This window comes from Mustela putorius, unplaced genomic scaffold (genome assembly GCF_011764305.1).
Source record: "Mustela putorius furo isolate JIRA1106 unplaced genomic scaffold, ASM1176430v1.1 tig00000224_pilon_pilon_pilon, whole genome shotgun sequence".
Lineage (NCBI taxonomy): Eukaryota > Metazoa > Chordata > Mammalia > Carnivora > Mustelidae > Mustela > Mustela putorius.
Window position 1 is genome coordinate 24,242,358 of NW_025421321.1, and position 19,763 is coordinate 24,262,120.

Here is a 19,763-nt window from a genome sequence, read left to right on the forward strand (position 1 = left end):
TTTCCTTGTTTTCTTGGTTTAGTGATTCATTTGCATAAACATTAATTATCTCTGCATACTGGTTTGGGGTTTTCTCTTTCCTTCTAACTCTAAAGAAAAAAATTTTTGCTGCAGAATTTCCCCTAGAAGAGGCTTCCCTGGCCTTCGCCCATCTTGAAGTCTGATCCAGTGCTATCAGCGTTAGCCTGTTCTCAGCAGATGCTGCTCCCTCCAGGTCACTGCTGTCACTAGCAGTTTCCAAGCCACAGCTGCAGCACTAATTTTTTTTTAACCTGATTTCTATAAACACTAACCCTGTGTCTCCCTAGACTCACACCTGGCACAGGCCTTTCAGACCAAACTCACACTTCCTTCCCACCAGAAGTTTCCTGAAATTCCACACTAGAACAGATTTGTCAACTTTAAAATCCACCCACTTTCTTCAGACTCAGGGTTTTGGTTTTTTGGTGGTCATTTCCCCTCCTGCATCTCTCTTTTAAAAGCGAAAGGAAAGATAAATACTGAAGTAGCCTGTTGCTCCTAAGCACATGTCTACAGGTGACACATACGAGGCCAGGGTGATCCCATGTCCGCCCCCTTTCCCGTGCCTTCCTTGCCCTAAGAGTCCATTTTCCACATTGCTATGTGGGTAAAGGGTTCCAGTCAAAAAACACCCTTAATTTGCAAAGCCTCTGGTCTCAGCCTAAATCCTGCTGCTGACAGTGAGAGTTTGTATAGATGGAAGAGAAACTCATGGGTCCCGCCCCACCACTTTAGCTAAGGCTTAAACGAGTGATCCCGTTTCTGAGAGTTGACATATCTGAGTGTTGAAGGAGTGGTGGTCATTCTCCCATTTCTCCTGTTGAAGTTGTTGCTGCTAACTTGTCATTTTGGTTCTGGGCAGCAGTGGTGGGGGACGTATCTAATGAACGTTGCCATTGACACTTCCATGTTTGTCTGTGTAAGAGGGGTCCAGGATGTCTGTAATCCACTAAAGTGTCAGCCACACCCAGCTTTAGTAACTTGCTAATCCCGCGCCCTGGGTGTATCCGCTGGGGCTGCGACAGTTTAATGGTACACAGTTGATGGTACACAGGCTGAAAGCGATAATGAACCGAGACCCTACTGCATTTCCAAAGCCGAAAAGCCCTGAGGGTCACAATATAAATGAGCTTGGGAAGGAACAGCTCCCGAAGACGTCTCCAGCCTGACAGTCAGAGCCGCGGGAAGCCTGGCTGTGTCTGGGCTTTCTCGTCTCAGTGCAGCAAGGCACCGTGATCGACCAACACGTGATGGGGAAGGCCCTGGTTCTGTCTGTGTTTGGGGGTAAATAGCCGTGTGGTGTTGAGTGACTGTGATTGGCTTTTCCAGCTCCTTTAACACAAACTACAACCCACTCACGATACAACTCCAGCAGATGTGGTTAAATTGATGTTTGTGGACTTGCCTCATTTCCTTCCAGCTCTTAAGTTCCAAAGTCTAACTGGGATGGTAGATGTGAAATGCATGGTTGTCGTCCTAATTTCTGCATGTGTTGATGACGATGTTGTTGAGGGGTGGGGGAGGAGAGCCAGAGAGCATTTTCAGAAACTGGAGGCCTTTTCTTTGCCTTACTCTGGGGGAATGCTGTGTCGTTCTGATAGAGTCGTCTATCCATCTGTTTGTGAATGCCCTTTCGCTTGAACTTCCGGCTCTCCTGGTGGCATCCTTGGTTGTGAGGTGGCTGCTGTATAACGTCCACTCTCTCCTATTTAATATGTGTGATTGTTACTGTCGTCCTTTTGTTTTTAAAGTAACCCCAAGAGGAAATGATCTGAGTTACCTTAGAGAAAATGGATTGATCCGAGGAACAGAGTGCAGTAAAACTCATCCTGGCATTTCGCTTTTCTCATTTCCCCGTAAGCGGGCGGGCATTAATCCCTTCCCTTCTAATGTCCTCGGCGTCCAGCTGGCTTTGTGGGATGTTGCAACGGTTTTACTGTACTGCCTCGATCTGTGCCAGGCATTTATACACAGCCACGTGTGCGAGTCAGAGCGTTTGTGGGTGCCCCCGTGGCTCACGGGGTCCACTGAATGGCCTCTCCACTGTCCCTAGATGGCGGAAACAGGGGACACAAGCGAAATGGTCAACGGCGCTGCAGAGCAGAGAACGAGCTCAAAGGAGTCCAGCCCCATCCCCTCCCCCACCTCGGACCGCAAAGCCAAGAGTGCCCTCCCGGCCCAGAGTGCTGCCACCTTGCCGGCCAGAACGCAGGAGACGCCTTCAGCCCAGATGGAAGGCTTCCTGAATCGGAAGCACGAGTGGGAGGCCCACAATAAGAAAGCCTCAAGCAGGTGAGAGTAGCGAATGCTGAGGCAGTGAGATGGGAAGTCAGCCTGCTCAAGGTCAAGGCCCCCGTTTGCCACTTAAAAAGCCCAAGGAGTGTGTGCTTGGGAAGTCCATTTGTTCTTAGGTTCCTGGGCATCACTTTTTTCTTGGGACTGACATTGGAAAGTGGGAGGAGAGTGCTTTTGATTCACTGAGAGAAAGAAGATTTATTATACGTGGATGGGAATAGCAAAAAGGGCCCTTTGTAATTTTTCCTGAGAAGAAATGTACTGAGTGGAGGAGGTTGGAGAATTTATCTAAAGCGAAGTGTTCTTCCAGGTGGGATTTTTTTTTTTTAAGACATTCATTTCCCATGCCTTTTCTCCATATCCATGTTTATATTCACTGTCTTCCAATAAGCCCTAATTTTATTATCTCTATTTTATAAGTGAGAAAACAGAGGCTCTGTGTGATTAAAAAAAGCTCACTCTTTAGAAACTTGGTATGCGGCATAGCTTGGATGAAATTTGTATCTGATGCCAAAGCCAGTGTGCTTAACCAGTAAACCATTCTGCCTGGAACCACCACGTATAGTTGTATGGGTTGTACATTAGACCAGGAAATCCCCATCTCAGAGCTATCATCCACATTAAGTACAACATAAATTTTTATGTTAATATAGGTAGATGGCAGCACAGTATCTTCTGATAAAATCCGTATATCATGACAGTTTGCCATATCCTGAGGGAAAGGCTCTCTTTTCTGATTCATCCCAAGGTACTGCCAGTGCTAGTGGCCCTGGATCTGCCTTTCTGTCAGGTAGTAAAGCACCATCAGGATTAAAACTTGGGTGGAAGAGCAGCTGTTTCAGGACAGCCCTGTACAGTATTACCACGAGAGGGTACTACAGCAAAGAGTACCAACACCAACAAAAATCTTTCCTGTCAGAGCCAAGAGTACCTTTGTGTAATAGAAGAAGGCACCATGTTTTTCCCCAAGCTCACAGAAGCAGCCCTCAGTCACCAGCCACTGTAGGAACTTGGACACCATCCCAGCAGTCCGTGGAAGAATTTTGTTCTCTTGTTTGGTTTTAGCAGAATTTAATAAAGGGTTTTAATTTAATAAGGGATCACCATGTGGTATATGGTTTGTTTGCACATTAATCACATTCTTAATTCTTTACAGCAGTGTGGTCTAGAACCCTGATGTTCTGTTCTTTACTGCTCAGGTCCTGGCACAATGTTTATTGTGTCATAAATAACCAAGAAATGGGTTTTTACAAAGATGCAAAGACAGCTGCCTCTGGAATCCCCTACCACAGCGAGGTCCCTGTAAGTTTGAAAGAAGCCATCTGTGAAGTGGCCCTTGATTACAAGAAGAAGAAACACGTGTTCAAGCTGAGGTGAGAGGGGGCCATGTGTCTTGGTTGCTGATATTATGTGTATTCTGACTCTTGGGGTTGCTTTTTCTAGGCAGGTTCTCTGATCATTCGGTTCCTCCTCTCTGCCATTTAAAAAAAAAAAATCACCAGTGAACCTAGTGTAGTTTGTTTCATGTCTTGTGTATGACCTGTCACCAGGCTCCCTGTAGTTAGTGGTGCAGCTCAGCCTTGAAGAAAATGAGCTTTTGTTTTGATAAGCTGGAACTTACTTTTCCTTAAGACAAGGTGAGCTGTTCACATTTTAAGGAGGCATAGAAAAAGAGTTTACCCATTTTTGCAGTTTATTCAGACCCAGGAGATGCTATTCTTTGCCCACAAGTTATCTGGAGCTGGATGGAGATAAACAGGAAGTACATGTGTGAGACCCAGGTCTCTGCTCCCCTGGCTTGCCCAGTGGATTGCCCCAGATGGTTCCACATGTCTCTAGCTTGTAGAACATATATACCTCCCCAACAGAGTGGATCCAGGCTCAGAAGTTCTTATACTTAGAAATGGGCAGAAAAGCCATTCATCTTGAAATATGTAGAAAGTAAGTGTGTCCATGGTTAGAACGTTAGTTTAATACTAATTTGATCTGTTACTTTGGGACCTGAAAAGCTTTGGTCTTCAATTAGACATTTGTGTCATGTCAATTGGACTAGGCCACAGACTACAAATGAGGGTTTCAAAGGGGTGACTTCTTGAGCTCTTTCAAGGAGCACTGGAGGCAGGCTCCTCAGGACTTGGAACACTTTACATAGCATGAAACAAGGTGCAGACAGCCTGGCTCCCTGGCTGCCTCCCTTCTCTTTTCTCCCTCCATGCAGCTTCACGGGATCAGGGTTTTGGCGGAGGGCACTGAACCCTCTTCCCCGCCAGGAACACCCCTTCCTTTGTACCGTAGTGAAGTGAATGAGGGAACTGTCCAAGCCAGTGACTCTCTAGTGTCCTAGGGATGGCCTTGTGGGACAGTTTCTTTCACTACGTACCATGTAAGAGGAGAAATCTAGGAAGACCTTTTCTGTATATCTGTTTAAAAATTCTGGTATTTGTAAACATGGGGGATACAAGCTCTGTAGCAGACTTTTCACAAGAACTCATACTTTTTAAAATTCCAGTATAACTAACATAGATAACTAATATTTTATTAGTTTCCAGTGTACAGTATAATGATTCCACGATTCTCTACGTGTCTCAGTGTTATCACAATAAGTGTCCTCTTAATCCCCCTCACCTATTTCACCCATTGCAAAAAATAGTTAAGTGTCTATTTTTTGGTCTCTTTTCTCTGTTCATTTGTTTTGTTTCTTAAATGTGTGATTAAAATGTTTCATTTGTTTTGTTTCACTCATGTGTGAGTGAAATCCTACGGTATTTGTCTTTGACTTATTTCACTTAGCATTTTGTAGATTGCATCCATGTTGTTGCAGATGCCAAGATTTTGTTCTTTTTTATGGCTGAGTAATACTTCAGCATGTGTGGGTGTGTATAAACACATGCATACCACATCTTTTTTCATCTGTTCATCTCTTGATGGACAGACACTTGGGTTGCTTTCATAATTTGGCTATTGTAAATAATGTTGCAGTAAACACAAGGGTGCATAGATGTTTTTGAATTAATGTTTTCTCTTTTCTTTGTGTAAATACACTATAGTGGAATTACTGGATCATATGGTTATTATGGTTTTAATTTTTTGAGGAACCTCCATACTATTTTCCACAGTGACTGCGCCAGTTTGTATTCCCACCAACAGTGCTCAAGGGTTTCTTTTTCTTCATATCCTCACCAACACTTGTTATTTCTTCTGTTTATCACTTTAGCCATTCTGATGTGTGTAGTGGTGCCATCTCATTGTAATTTTGGATTTGTATTTCCCTGGTCATGAGTGATGTTGATCTTTTCATGTGTCTGTTGGCCATCTCCATGTCTTTATTTATTTTAGAGAGCAAGAGAGCACAAGCAGAAGGGGGAGAGGGAGAAAGACTCTCAAGCCGACTCCATGCTGAGCATGGACCCCGACATGGGCTCAGTCTCACAACCCTGAGATGACTACCTGAGCTTGAAACCAAGAGTCAGATGCTTAACTGACTGCACCACTCAGGCACCCCACTTGTTTATATATTTTGGATATACAAACCCCTTCTTGGGTACTTCATTTGCAGATGTCTTCTCCCATTCAGTAGGTTGTCTTTTAGTTTTGTTCATTGTTTCCTTTGCTGTGCAGAAGCTTTTTATTTGGATGTAAGTCCCAGTAGTTTATTTTTGCCTTTGTTACCCTCGCCTCAGGAGACCTGCTAGAAAAATGTTAATATCAGAGCTAATATCAGAGAAAGTACTGCCTGTTGTCTCTTCTAGGATTTTTATGTTTCCATTGGTTTTATTGGTTTCATTGAGGTCCTTAATCCATTCTGAGTTTATTTTTGTGTATGCTCTGAGAAAGTTATCCAGTTTCGTTCTTTTGCACATTATTGTCCAGTTTTCCCAATAGCAATTTTGAAGAGACTTTTCCCCCCATTGCATATTCTTGCCTCCCTTATCAAAGTTTACTTGACCATATATTGTCAATAATTGGGTTTATTTCTGGGTTTTTTCTTCTGTTCCATTGATCTGTGTGTCTCTTTTTGTGCCCGTACCATACTCTTTTGGTTACTGCAGCTCTGTATTACTTGAAGTCTGGAATTGTGATACCTCCCATTGTCTTGTTACTTTCCAAGATTGCTTTGGCTGTCTTCTGTGGTTCCATACAAATTTTAGGATTGTTTGTTCTAGTTCTTTGGAAAATGTTTTTGCTGTTTTGATAGGGATTGCATTATACAGACATTTTAACAGTATTTGTTTTCCCAGTCCATCAGCATGGAATATCTTTCCATTTGTTTTTGTCATCTTTAGTTTCTTTCATCAATGTTTTGTAGTTTTCAGAGTTTTTTACCTCCTTGGTTAAGTTTTTTTGTAGCTATTTTACTATTTTTTGTGTAGTTTTGTAAATAGGACCTTTTTTTTTTTAAGATTTTATCTGTTTATTTGAGAGAGAGCTCACGTGTGTGCACAAGCAGGGGGCATAGCAAGCAGAGAGAGAGGGAGAAGCAGGCTCTGGATGCATGCGGGACTTGATCCCAGGACTCTGGGATCTGACCTGAGCCAAAGGGAGACGCTTAGAGAACCGAGCCACCCAGGCTCCCCAGGACCTTTTTTTTTTTTTTTTACGATACTATTTTTTTTTTTTTTTAAGATTTTATTTATTTATCCGACAGAGAGAGGGATCACAAGTAGGCAGAGAGGCAGGCAGAGAGAGAGAGGAGGAAGCAGACTCCCTGCTGAGCAGAGAGCCCGATGCAGGACTCGATCCCAGGACCCTGAGATCATGACCTGAGCCGAAGGCAGCGGCCCAACCCACTGAGCCACCCAGGCGCCCCATTACGATACTATTTTTAAGTAAACTCCACCCCCAACATAGCCCCATAGACCTGAGATCAACAGTCTCATGCTCCAGCGACTGAGCCAGTCAAGCATCCTGGAACTGTTTTCTTAATTTCTCTTTTTGCTACTTCATTATTCCTGTATAGAAATGCAACATGTTTCTTTGTATTAATTTTTGCTTCTTGAACTTTAGTAAACTCATTTATCAGCTCTAATAATTTTTTGGTGGAGCCTTTAATGTTTTCTATATATGTAGCATCTTGTCATTTTGCAAATAGTAACCATTTTACTTCTTCCTTATCGGTTTGGATGTCTTTTGTCTGATTGCTTTAGATAGGACTTCTAGTTCTAGAAGTCTTACCTGTGGTAAGAGTAGACATCCTTGTCTTGTTCCTGACCTTAGGGGAAAAGCTCTGTTTTTCCTCATTGAGGATGATGTTAACTATAGGGTTTTCATAGATGGCCTTTAATGTGTTGATATATGTTCCCTCTAAAACTGCTATTTTTGTTGTTAGTTTGTTGTTTTGTTTAAGTAGGCCCCAGGAGGGGCCTGAACTCATGAGCCTGATTTCAGGAGTTGCACACTCCACTGATTGAGCCAGCTAGAGCCCCTAAGCCTATTTTATTAAGGGATTTTATCATGAACAGATGGTTGTACTTTTTCATATGCTTTTTCTGCATCTGTTGAAAGGATCATAAGGTTTTTGTCCTTTTTCTTGATGTGATGTATCGCATTGATTGATTTGAATATTGAACCCTTGCATCCCAGGAGTAAATTTCACTTGATCATGGTGATTTTTTTAATATAGATTTGGTTTGCTAATATTTTGTTGAGGTTTTTTTTCATCTTTGTTCTTCAGAGGTACTGTCCTATAGTTCTCTTTTTTTGTAGTGTCTTGATCTAGTTTTGGTATCAGGATCATGCTGGATTCATAGGATGAATTTGGAAGCTCTCCTTCCTTTCGTAGTTTTTGGAATAGTTTGAGAACCATAGGTTTTAACTCTTTAAGTGTTGGTCAAATTTATCTGTGAAGCTGCCTGGTCCTGGCCTTTTGTTTTTGGAAGTTTTTTGATTACTGACTCAATTTCTTTGCTGGTAATCAGTCTGTTCAAATTTTCTATGTCTTCCTGATTCAGTTTTAAAAGGTTGTACACTTCTAGGAATTTGTCCATTTCTTCTAGGTTGTCCAATTTGTTGGCATCTAAGTTTTCATAATATTCTCTTAGAATCCTGTTTTTCTGTGACATCAGTTATTTCTCTCCTCTTTCATTTCTGATTTTGTTGAATTTTTTTTTTTTTTTTTTAAAGAATCTAGCTAAAGGTTTATCAATTCTGTTGATCTTTCTCAAAAACCAGCTCTGGTTTCAGTGATCTGTTGTATTGTTTCTTTTACTTTTTGCCTTAATCTTTTTTTCCTTCCTTCTACTGGTTTGGGGTTTTGTTTGTTCAGTCCTTTAAGTGTAAGGTTAAGTTGTTTATTTGAGATTTTTATTGGTATTTGAGGTAGTCCTGTATTGGTATAAACTTCCCTCTTAGAAGAGCTTTTGCTGCATCTCAAAGTTTTTAGACTTTGTATTTTCATTTTCATTTGTCTTCCTGGATGTTTTTGATTTCCTTTTTGATTTCTTGTTTGACCCATTTGTTGTTTAGTAGCACATTATTTAATTTCCATGTATTTATGTTCTTTCTAGGGTTTTTTTTTTTTTTATGGTTGATTTCTAGCATCATAGCATTATAGTCAGAAATGATGCACAATATGACTTTGATCTTTTTCAATTTGTTGAGACTTGTTTTGTGGCCTAATATGTGATCTCTTCTGGAGAATGTTCCATGTACACTTGAAAAGAATGTGTATTCCATTGTTTCAGGATGGAGAAGCAAGATGTTGATATGTTTGGGACATTTTTGATCTTTCCAGTGGATTGAAACATTTACTGGCCCAATAACATAGCTTCTTGATGTTCAGGGTGCTATGGCTGGGCCTTTGTGGGTCCCAGGCACAGCTGGTGATGTATGTAAAGCTCCAATGGGCATTTCTGGTAGGATTCTCCTAGCATGATTATGTCCCACATAGGTTTTGGGAATTTGAGGGTTTTATTTCTTCCTAAGTCAAATTGTGACTGACTTTCTTCCTTCAACTTACAGACTAAATGATGGCAATGAGTACCTCTTCCAAGCCAAAGATGATGTAAGTTTTTAAGATTTCTCTGAATACTTGGGCTTTTGCAAGTATTTATTGGCACGATAAGCTTTATTTTACAGTGTCCCGTATATGTATAAGTAATGATCAGTCATGGCTTCTGTTATCTGGTCTCCTCAGTCACTAACAACTGGACGGCGCTCTTTGTATCACTGGGAGGCAGAAGGGCATCTTACTGTCTCCCTGGTGTGTCAGGAGGGCTGGTACAAGGACCCTGAAGTTGATGGAGGAAAGCTTGCCCACTGCTCGTAGTGGATGAGCACAGTGTGTTGGGGGTGGTGTGGGGTGGGGTCCCAGGACAGGATGTAGATCCTGAAGTCCAAGTCAGGGGCTCCCTGCAGCAATCTACTGCCGTCAAGCAACCGTTTCATGGTTGTACTTCTTGAAGGGGGAGAGGATCTGCTAATGTGTGTAGTGCTTTGGATTTGAAAAACCAACTTCTAAATTCATGCAGGGTTATATGTCAAATATACTTCAGTTTTTTAAGAAAAGTTTAAAAAATAAAGGGGGGGGGTGCTTCCCAGCAATGGAGACCAGCCTTCTCATTCTTCCAAGTTTGTAGGACCACATACTAGATTGGTGAATTTCAGGTCCTGTAAACCAAATTCTCATGAGAGTTGAACCATGTTTCCTCTGCTAAGGGTCATTTGGGAACTGTTTGCCTCTCAGTTAGCCAGATGCCCCCATAGGCTAGATGCACTGTTCCCAAGCCTTCCAACTGATGGGAGGGCGTGTGTTTGGGCAGATGTAGTGAGGGTGTTTTGAGCCTATCCCTCCTGAGTCTCATCTGTGATCCTTTATCCAGGAGGAAATGAACACATGGATCCAGGCCATCTCCTCTGCCATCTCCTCCGATAAACACGAGGTGTCCGCCAGCACCCAGAGCACGCCAGCATCCAGCCGGGCACAGACCTTGCCCACCAGCGTTGTCACCATCACCAGCGAGTCTAGCCCTGGCAAACGGGAGAAGGACAAAGAGAAAGACAAGGAGAAGCGGTTCAGCATTTTTGGCAAAAAGAAATGAACTCCTTTCCTTCACCTCCTGCCCTTCTCTTACCTTTTCAGTGAAACTCCAGCATGCAAGCTCAGAACCAACACATTACTCTCTGTGCCTAATGTTCTTCAATGTGGTTGATTTTTTTTTTTTTTTTAATTTATAGAGCATTTCTGGGGGGGGGGTACACCTAAACACTTTATCTCCAAGTTACAAAAGTTTGAGGTGCAGAGGGAAGACCAGATTTTTTTTTAATGAAATTATATAGATTAGATCTCAATATTTAAACTGTTCCTCAATTTTGTGAGGCTGCGTTGGAAATAACCCGCCTCTAATGCTGTTGGTATGCAAGGCAGCGGTGCTTAAACAATATTTCCTGTGCTCACCAGAGACAAAATGTTCCAATTCCCTGACACCATTCTCTTCCATTTATTTCCAGTGGTTACCTTGAGTCTCGACTATTGAAGTGCCCGTGATGGGTCTAACTTTGATTAAACAGATTGTGTATTAGGATCTTGCTGCAGACACGGTGCAGCTCCATGTGAAATCTACAGACCAAACAGTTTGTATCTGGCATCACTTACTAACACTTGACATGCAGCTTTTCTGCATCACCTGCAAGGACAGTTCAGAATGTCGGTATACCGGTATATGAGAAGGAATAGAAACTGATACTGTTTTAAATAATCTGTAATTTCAATTTTTTTTTTTTTGCCGAAATACATTATATTGTATGTTTGAGATAATTCTAGTACAAAATATAATAAAACTAGATGTATAATAAACCCTTTAAATCATTGGTAAGTGTACAAGTGGAACTGAAGCATTTACTGGACAAAGTAATGTTACTCTAATGGTTACTTGCTCGTGCATTGCCACACTGTGTTATAATTTGCTTCATTACCTTTGCTATTTGATACATAGTGTGCATTTCTTTGTCACTGTAACGATTGTAATGACAAATTTTCATCTTACTGCACAATCAAAATGGCATCGATAGGAATGAACTCCAGAGGCTGGGCCTGAGCAAGGAAGAGGTCGCTCAGGCCTGGCGCTCAGTCGTTTGACCTGTACCTCTCAACTTTTGCCCTGTTAAATATATGCTATGTCATTAAATGCTTTTAAATCTAGCACGGTGGCTAATTGTTGTCTTTTCTCTCCTGCATACATACCATGGAGGGAAACAGCAAAGCCAGAAATAGCAAATGGGAAACATTAGACCATCCATCCGGGTTCCTCTTTTGTGTTCTTGCATATGTGTGTGGTACATCAGCTTTGAAAACTACAGCAAGTAGAATAATAAACATGAGATGTTTTGCAGCTACACATCCAGATTTTATCTTTTATTTATGAAAAAGTTAACAGAACTTGCTAAGCCTGAGTGCCGAGGAAACTTTGCCGTTGGCAAACTTTTTCTGTAAAGGGCCAGAGACAGCAAATATTTTAGGCTTTGTGGGCTAGACTCTTCCCTGGAAGCTGTTTATCATGGAATACAGAGGCAGCCATTGAATGATACATGAAGGAAGGGCCATGACTATGTTCCAGTAAAACTTTATGGACACAGATACAAATTTTATGTAATCTTCACATGCTATGCAATATTCTTCTGATTTAAAAAAAATAAAATGTAAAATCTATTGTATATAGATCATACAAAAAACAGATGGCTGGTCAGATGTGGCCCATGGGCCCATTCAGTGATACCCAGCATAGGATCACAGGTTAGATATGCATGTTATACTTGTCCCTTTTTTATCTGGGTTCATTGACGCAGACCATTTGCATATTTTCTTACACAGAGCAGCCACGGGATGCTAGTATTACGGACTTTCAGTAAGCTGTTCCACAGAAGCCTATGCCTACTGCGATGTCAATCCTGGGCTCCACAACTGACTGGCATTGGAGCTTTCTGTAACCCCAGAATCAGACCTTGCCATCTCTCACCCCTTCCTCTCTCATGCACCCAATGCCATTTAACTTTGTGTGACATGCCTTTGCCCTACCTTACCTTCCATAAAATTCAAATCACGTTTCAACAGATGATTCTCTCACCAAAATATTTCACTAAGAAAAAGCATCTTGGAAAGTAATCACTGTTGACAACAGCCTACTCTGGACAAAGCCAGCCAGATGGCAAGCCAGACACACTCAAAGGAAAATAATCAGCAATTCCAGAATCCTATAAAGAAGTACATATGCATGGAATACTTTGCACATAGTTCCAGAGGCTCACAGATCCCTGATTACTTGGATTTGGGTGAACTTGCTCTCCTTACTGCACTTGCTGAGGATCCCCTGCAACCTGAAAGGGGAAGATGATGGGCAGTGGAAGAAAAGGCACAGCAGGAGACTGGCTTCTGTGGGTCCTCAGGGGCTGATGTCAACAGGTGCCATCAGAAAGACCTGTTCACTGGAAGAAGCTATGGGCCATAGAGCATCATGATTGCCAATCCTATCATGGTAAATAGGGGTTAAAAAAACCCAATCCTATATACTATTTAGTACTTTGAGGATTGTGCACATATATTTTTATTGCTATAGTGTTGTGTTATTTTACTTTAATTTTAGTAGGATGGATGATAATACTGTCCTCCATACACCTGAGAAGTGAGAAGCAGTAAAACTGTCAGGATAGGAAATGGGTATTGATTAATTAAAGGACACTTTTGTCTCAAATATCATTGAAGTTGGAATGTATCCTCAGTTGATGGCAGCTCAGCGTTGTGTTTTCTTGGAGGTACTTGGGAATAATAATGCTCCTTCCAGCTTATGGCCTCTTCAGTGGATGAAATAGTGTGTATCAGACTCGGTGGTGGACACATTGTTACCACCAGGTGTTTGGCACTGTTAGGATTGGTTGTGTTTGGAGGGTCTTATGGTACTTACCTCTGGATATATTATTTTCATTTTTCAGTTGGAATACTTAAATATTTTCCTTGCTTTAGTGGTAAAATTCATGCAGGAAAGGTAGGCTAAAAACTTGAGTCATACCCATTATCTAAACTGACTTTTCTAAGCATGACCTATACCCAAAACGCCATTAAAAAGAAAAAACTGGGGGCGCCTGGGTGGCTCAGTGGGTTAAAGCCGCTGCCTTCGGCTCAGGTCATGATCCCAGGGTCCTGGGATCGAGCCCCATGTTCGGCTCTGCTCCGCGGGGAGCCTGCTTCCTCCTCTCTCTCTGCCTGCCTCTCTGCCTACTTGTGATTTCTCTCTCTCTGTCAAATAAATAAAATCTTAAAAAAAAAAAAAAAAAAGAAAAGGAAAAACTGTCTATCAAAGTTAAAGGTTTTTTATCACCATTGAGAATCCTAGTGAAACCTTTCACTTTCTACTTCCCAATGCTAACCAATGATGAAATTATCTTTCTTGGAACTTAAAAGTGTCCCATCTTTAGCTGGTAGAAGCCCATTCAAATTGGCTTCTGAGTCCTTTTAGTAGGACCCTAGTAATCATTGATACTTTCCTCCCTTTCTGGCATGACAAGCTGTCCCAGGCTCATTCACTACATATCTTGCCCCAAGACTTGCAATCAGAAGTCTCTAAGAAAACCTGGTTTCTTATACTGGAAAACGAGATTTCAAAACCATAATTTGTGTCTTAGAAATGCTCATTGCCACTGAATTGGTCATTTTTTCTATGCATATCAGTAGATAAAAATAATTCATGAATTCATATAGCAATTGTGGATTGCAGGATTTTTTACTTAACATTTCCTATATTATGTCGTATTCTTTTCCACCCAGAATCAGCACAAAGATCAGGGGGCATAGAATTAAAATATCCAATAGTAACTACTGTGCTTTATTACACACATAAACTCAGAATAGCGATACTAATACTACCACCGTTACAGTTAGAACAGTTTTTGGGTGTTTTGTTTGTTTTTGGTCAAACTTTTTTTTTACACTGTCATAATTGTGGATTGATTCACTTGTGATTGTAAAATAATTTGGTACCCTTTAACTGTGTTCCATGGTGGAAACATCTCGCAGAACTGGAGTACAATATCACATCCAGAGTATTGACATTGACCAAAACAACATCTCCATAGCCGTGGGATCCCACCTGCCGCCTGTTACTGCCACACCTTCCCAGCAACCACCAGTCTGTGATGTGAAACATCTGTTATTTCACAAATGTATGCCTGGAATCATACAGGATGCAACCATTTAGGATTGGTTTCTTTTTCCACTCACCATAATTCTCTGGAGATTCTTCCAGCTTATCCCGGGTATCACTAGTCTGTTCTGTTGTATCACTGAATAAGCAGTCCACGGTGCGGATGACCACAGTTTGTGCATTTACTTATTGAAGGAATTGACATAGTTTCCAGCTTGGGGGTATTATGAGTAGAGCTGTGTAATCATTATGTGGGGCTTTTTGTGTGGACATAAATCTTTATCTCTCCTGGGGAAAAAATGCCCAGGAATGTCGAGAACAATTTTTAAAAATATTTTTATTTATTTATTTGATAGATCACAAGTAGACAGAGAGGCAGGCAGAGAGAGGGAGGGAGCAAGCTCCCTGCAGAGCAGAGAGCCCGATGGGGGGCTCTATCCCTGGACCCTGAGGTCATGACCTGAGCCGAAGACAGAGGCCACTGAGCCATCCAGGGGCCCTGTCGAGAATAATTTTTAAAAAAACATTTTTCATGCGCTCTCACACTAGGTCGTTTGACTGTATCCACAATGTCGGGACAAATGATTCTCATTCTGCTCTCTCTCACCCTGCACTAATCTTCTGTACATCACTGTATTAGTGCTCGCTGCTCTCCCTACATGGGTTTTCCTACGCCCTGCACATCTCTTTGGAAGTACGTTGCCCCTTCTTGCCACCCTCGCCTCCCCTTATTTTTGGCCAGTTCTCAAGCACTTAAAGTGAAGTGTTCTCTCGTCGCTTTCAGGACAGAATCAAGATTTCCCAAGAGAGACATAAATGCAAGTCCGGAGTTTTTCAAGGTGTGTAAACCCAGCATAACACAGGCTACCTAGGAAAAGGAGTTTTTCAAGTTTAAGAAAAAAAAAAATTCAACTGGCTTGACTGGGAGAGAGAATGTTACTTTCTGTTTGGAGCTCTGAATGCTTTTTTTTTTTTTTTTTTTTTTTTTTTTTTTTTTTTTTTTTTTTTTTTTTTGCAAAAGATCATTCTTCTGCAAGAGGGGCTTCCAGAAGTGGAACGGGAGGGGGCCTCCTCTCGAGCTGGATGGGGATGGAGTCGCGAGAGGTGCTCAGGCTTCTCTTCCCCGCTGGTTGGTGCTATTGCGGCGGTGCTCACCTGGCTGGGGACGCCCGGCAGCCCTGAGCCTCCGCGGTACCCGGCTGACGGGAAGAAGCAGTGAGCGTGCGCACAAGTATGTGGTGCAATCTGAGGACCTCATATTTGGCGCTGCAGTGAGCTTAGAGGACACTTCTCAGGAACGCCCGGGTTTCTCAGGGCACGTGGGGTTAGTCCCAGTTGCCCTGGCTGTCAGCGCCCCCCTCAAACCTCGGGTCCTCTCTCAGGGCAGGTGGGCGGCTCAGCGGGAAGCGGCCCCCTTGGACTTTCCCGTCCGCCCCGCCCCCACAGGCCTGCGTCTGCCGCGCGAGCAGCCGGGTGTTCTCTGTCTGAGGCCCGGCACGCAGCCTGGAGGGCTGCCACGTCAGGGCCGCGAGCGTTGTGTGGGCTCGCGCCAGTTTCCACTTGGCCTTCACTTGTCCCTTGGGCTGTTTATCACGCTGGGGGGACCCATTGTGTCTGGGAGCGGGGCTGAGGAGGCGGAAGAGCAGCGGGGGTTCCTGAAACTGACTCTTTGAAGGGAAAGGGAATATTCTCTGGCCCCGGGCCCGCGGGGGCTTTCTGCGCGGGGTGGGGCATCCTGCATTCCGCGTCTGGGCGTGGGCTGGAACCTGCGAGCTTTCTCGCCCCCGGAGCCCAAGCAAGTCTGGGCTCACAGCATTTTCCCTGGAGAACCGACTCCGTTTCCAGTCACCATCTTAGTCTCCTAGTCACCGCGAATTGTTTCCTTGTTGCGGTTCAAGCTTCGGTTTGATGAAGGAAGTAGTCTCTCAGGGTTTTCATCTCCTGTCCGGGGCCTCCCTCTCAGGGAAAGGTCTCGCAGGCTTAATCACAATGGCCGGAAAGAGCGTGTGTCTGAACCAGCGTCGCTGCCTTTCGGCCGGCCCTTTCCCGCTGCCCTCTGTTCCCCGGCTGTCCCACCTCAGCTCCTGTCTTTCCTGAGCGCGTGTGATTTGATTACTTCATCCGGCTTGCTTGGCCCCTGCTGCTCTGGGGAAAGTGTGTGGGCTCTGAGCCCAGACAGGCTGGTCAGGACTCCGCTGTCCAGCCAGATGCCAAGTATACTCCCTCGTCGCCTTTGCAAAGCTCTTACTAAGTGCCAGCCGCTCGGGGGTGGGAGGGTGGGGGGGAGGTGACGGGGGGGGGGGCAGCCTTTGGGGTGCTTACAATATGCTACCCTCCTCACAGTCCACTTCATCTGAGCCTGGCTCTTCTTACCTTGAGATTGAAGGAATGAGGGGAAGGCCCCTGCGCTCCAAACATCAGTTCCCTCTCTCGCACTATGCTGCCCGCAGGAGCCTTCTCTGAATTTTTTTTTCCCCCTACAGATGGTTTTATTAGAGTGTTTCACAGTTCCGTAATAGAAAATCCACATCTATAATGGTGTAAATACCAGGGAATTTGTCCCAAGGTGGAGCTAGTTGAAAGGCTGATTTGCTTCCCAAGTTCTCAGTCTTATCAGGACTGCCCATCAATAGATCTGTATTCTCCCAGACCCACACTCCTGCCTGCCTCACTTTTGGCCTTAGGCTGGTTTCCCTCCTGGTGAAGGCAGCTGCCAGTACTCCAGGGTCCTTGTTCACATCTAAGAGGAGGGAAGAGGCCCCTCTTCTCCCAAACAGAACAGAGCCCCAAGTTTTACTCTGAATGCATTGATTTAGGTTTTGCATCCATCCCTGAACCACATCTCCCACAAGAGAAAACACGTCGGGCAACCAGGGTGCCTTCCTGGTCTCTCCAAACCACAGGTCATTAGAGAAGGGACATGGGTAGGTGGGCCCTCACTGTCCCTCACAACATATGATTACGAAAAACTAGTCAAAAAATAACATCACAGGGTGGCTTGGGTGAGGTAGCGTGGTGGGTTTGGTGGGTTCCCACCTTCCACCTGGCTCCCCGAATGTTTTGTATCTCCACGTGGAAGTGTTGTCTCCAAAAGGGGTGGGGTTTGAGAAATGGCCACGTTTTCTCTGAAAAGGAGAAATGGTGGTTCTTGAAGTTAGGTTTGAAGTTCTTCGTATTCTATTCTAGGAGAGAGAGAGAGAATTTTTAGCAGGCTCCACACACAGCTTGGAGCCCAATGTGAGGCTTGATCCCAGAACCCTGAGATCATGACCTGAGGCAAAATCCAGAGTCAGGGGACGCCTGGGTGGCTCAGTTGGTTAAGCAGCTGCCTTTGGCTCAGGTCATGATCCCAGCGTCCTGGGATCGAGTCCCACATCTGGCTCCTTGCTCCGCAGGGAGCCTGCTTCTCCCTCTGACTCTTCCTTCCACTCTGTCTGCCTGTGCTCGCTCTCACTCACTCTCTCTCTGATAAATAAATGAATAAATAAAATCTTTAAAAAAAAAAAAAATCCAGAGTCAGATCCCAACCAACTGAGTCACCCAGGTGACTCTCTTTGTTTTTTAAAGCACGTTTGTGAATGTACTCAAGGTTGCCCCTGACTCTGCCTATTTTGATACTGCTACTGGGTTCTCCCTCTGAGGTGCACCTGGCTTCAGAGAAAAGCCTATATGGGTCTGGTCCCATTTGCTACTGTTTGTGGGGTTCCCTTCTCCAGCAGTCACTGGAGGGGTGCTTTAGACACAGCAGCAAAGCAGCTAATGAGATGCTATAAATTTATGAATTAACCAAATACTTTCTAAGGAATTTAAATTTTTTTCTTTTGAAATACAGTTCTCCAAAAGGTGCCTTTTATGTATTTGGGGAATCCTGAATGCCTCAGTTAATAGTTGAAACATCATTTAGCCAAGATACAATTCATGTGGGTACACAATGTTCTGGGGCGGCCCTCCGTTCCATGAACAGCTCCTATCACTCAGCACTGTTTCTTTACAAAGTCCTCTTCATTGACAGGCGGTAAAATTACCTAGAGTGTTCATGACTTAAAAGGCCAAGGGTCTCTCATGTGACTGAGTTTGGGGTGCTGAGGCAGGGTCCAGGGGAAGCCACTTGCTGGGGTATGAGGGCTTAGTGAAAGTGGGTACCACTTCCCTGGGTCTCTGGAAAAGAGAGAAGGTGGAATGCCTGGCATTCCTCAGTTAGGTGGGGAAAGGATTTAAATTCCACAGAGGAGTCTGCAAAGATGAACTAGTCCTTATGTTATCTTCTTAATTGTGACACTTGGCATTTTCCTTATTTCTCCATCACAGTTGCCTCTTGGGGAAGCAGTCCAGCAGTGGGAATATAACCACATGGCTCCCCTTTGCATCTCGGATCCTTGAGAGCCAGGAACACAAAGGGCCTGTGTTCCACCCCATGGCTCCCTTCATAGCCCTTGGGACCCAACCAAGAGGAATGCCATTTCTGCACTAGCTGGGACTGAGAGACAGTCTGCATTTGCTGAGCTCTTACTGTAAGCATCAACTGCTGACCTTGACAATTGACCTGTGACAACTCATGGAACCTCACGATGACCCTGTGAGGTAGATGCTTGTTGCCAGGTGAGGTACAGTACAGCTCGACCACAAGGGTCACTGCAGGGAACTGAAGACAGTGAGCCAAGCTGAAGCTGGTAGAGAACCAAGACCACAGCATTTCAGAGTGTTCTGGAGCTCAGACAAGGTCTGGCTGACGTGGTGATTGATGCCTTCCCCGGCCTCATCCCATTCCAGCTGTGTTGTAATCTTTAGCTTCTAAGAAGGGTTTGCCCAGGATCTCACTGTCATCTGGCATGGCCAGCCCAGGTGTGTGGGAGTGGGTGTGTGCATGTGAACATACCCCATAGGGAAAAGGAGCTGGTCTTTTCCAAGAAATGAGGAGCACAAGCTGGATCTGAATGTGCCAGAACAACTGGTTGGAAAAAACGGGCCATTGATTTAGGTACAAGGCTCTAAATATCTGGTCTCACCTCTTTCACCCTTTGTTCTCCAAATACAAAACTTTGTATTGTTAACGACAAGAGCTGACATTAGGCAGCATACTAAGCACTTGAGCTACCTCTCCGAATCTGCAGGGCAACTCTGGGGGCCACCATCACTTTTCTTGGTTGTACAGCAGGGGAAAGAAAGGCTTCGAGAGTTAAATGTTATATAAACTGTGGCAAGGGATTTTAATTCTGACGTGGCTTTCCAGAGGCCACACTCTTTCTTGGACTGACCATCCACCTGATGTCGCTTCCTAGGTTGTAGACTGAGAAACAACTGTCATGGACCCAGCACCAG

General features: G+C 43.9%; 1 protein-coding gene across 4 annotated transcripts in view; it reads left to right on the plus strand.

Moving 5' to 3' along the window:
• The window catches only part of SPTBN1 (spectrin beta, non-erythrocytic 1), a 197,006-nt gene extending 185,554 nt beyond the window's left edge, over positions 1-11,452 (plus strand). For all 4 annotated transcript variants that reach the window (XM_004775675.3, XM_004775676.3, XM_004775678.3 and 1 more), the window contains 4 exons: positions 2,075-2,313; positions 3,516-3,689; positions 9,274-9,316; positions 10,134-11,452. In XM_004775675.3, coding sequence (XP_004775732.1) covers positions 2,075-2,313; positions 3,516-3,689; positions 9,274-9,316; positions 10,134-10,352 — 675 coding nt within the window. In that variant the 3' untranslated portion in view covers positions 10,353-11,452. The remainder of the gene's footprint in view (positions 1-2,074; positions 2,314-3,515; positions 3,690-9,273; positions 9,317-10,133) is intronic.
• The last annotated feature ends 8,311 nt before the right edge of the window (positions 11,453-19,763 follow it).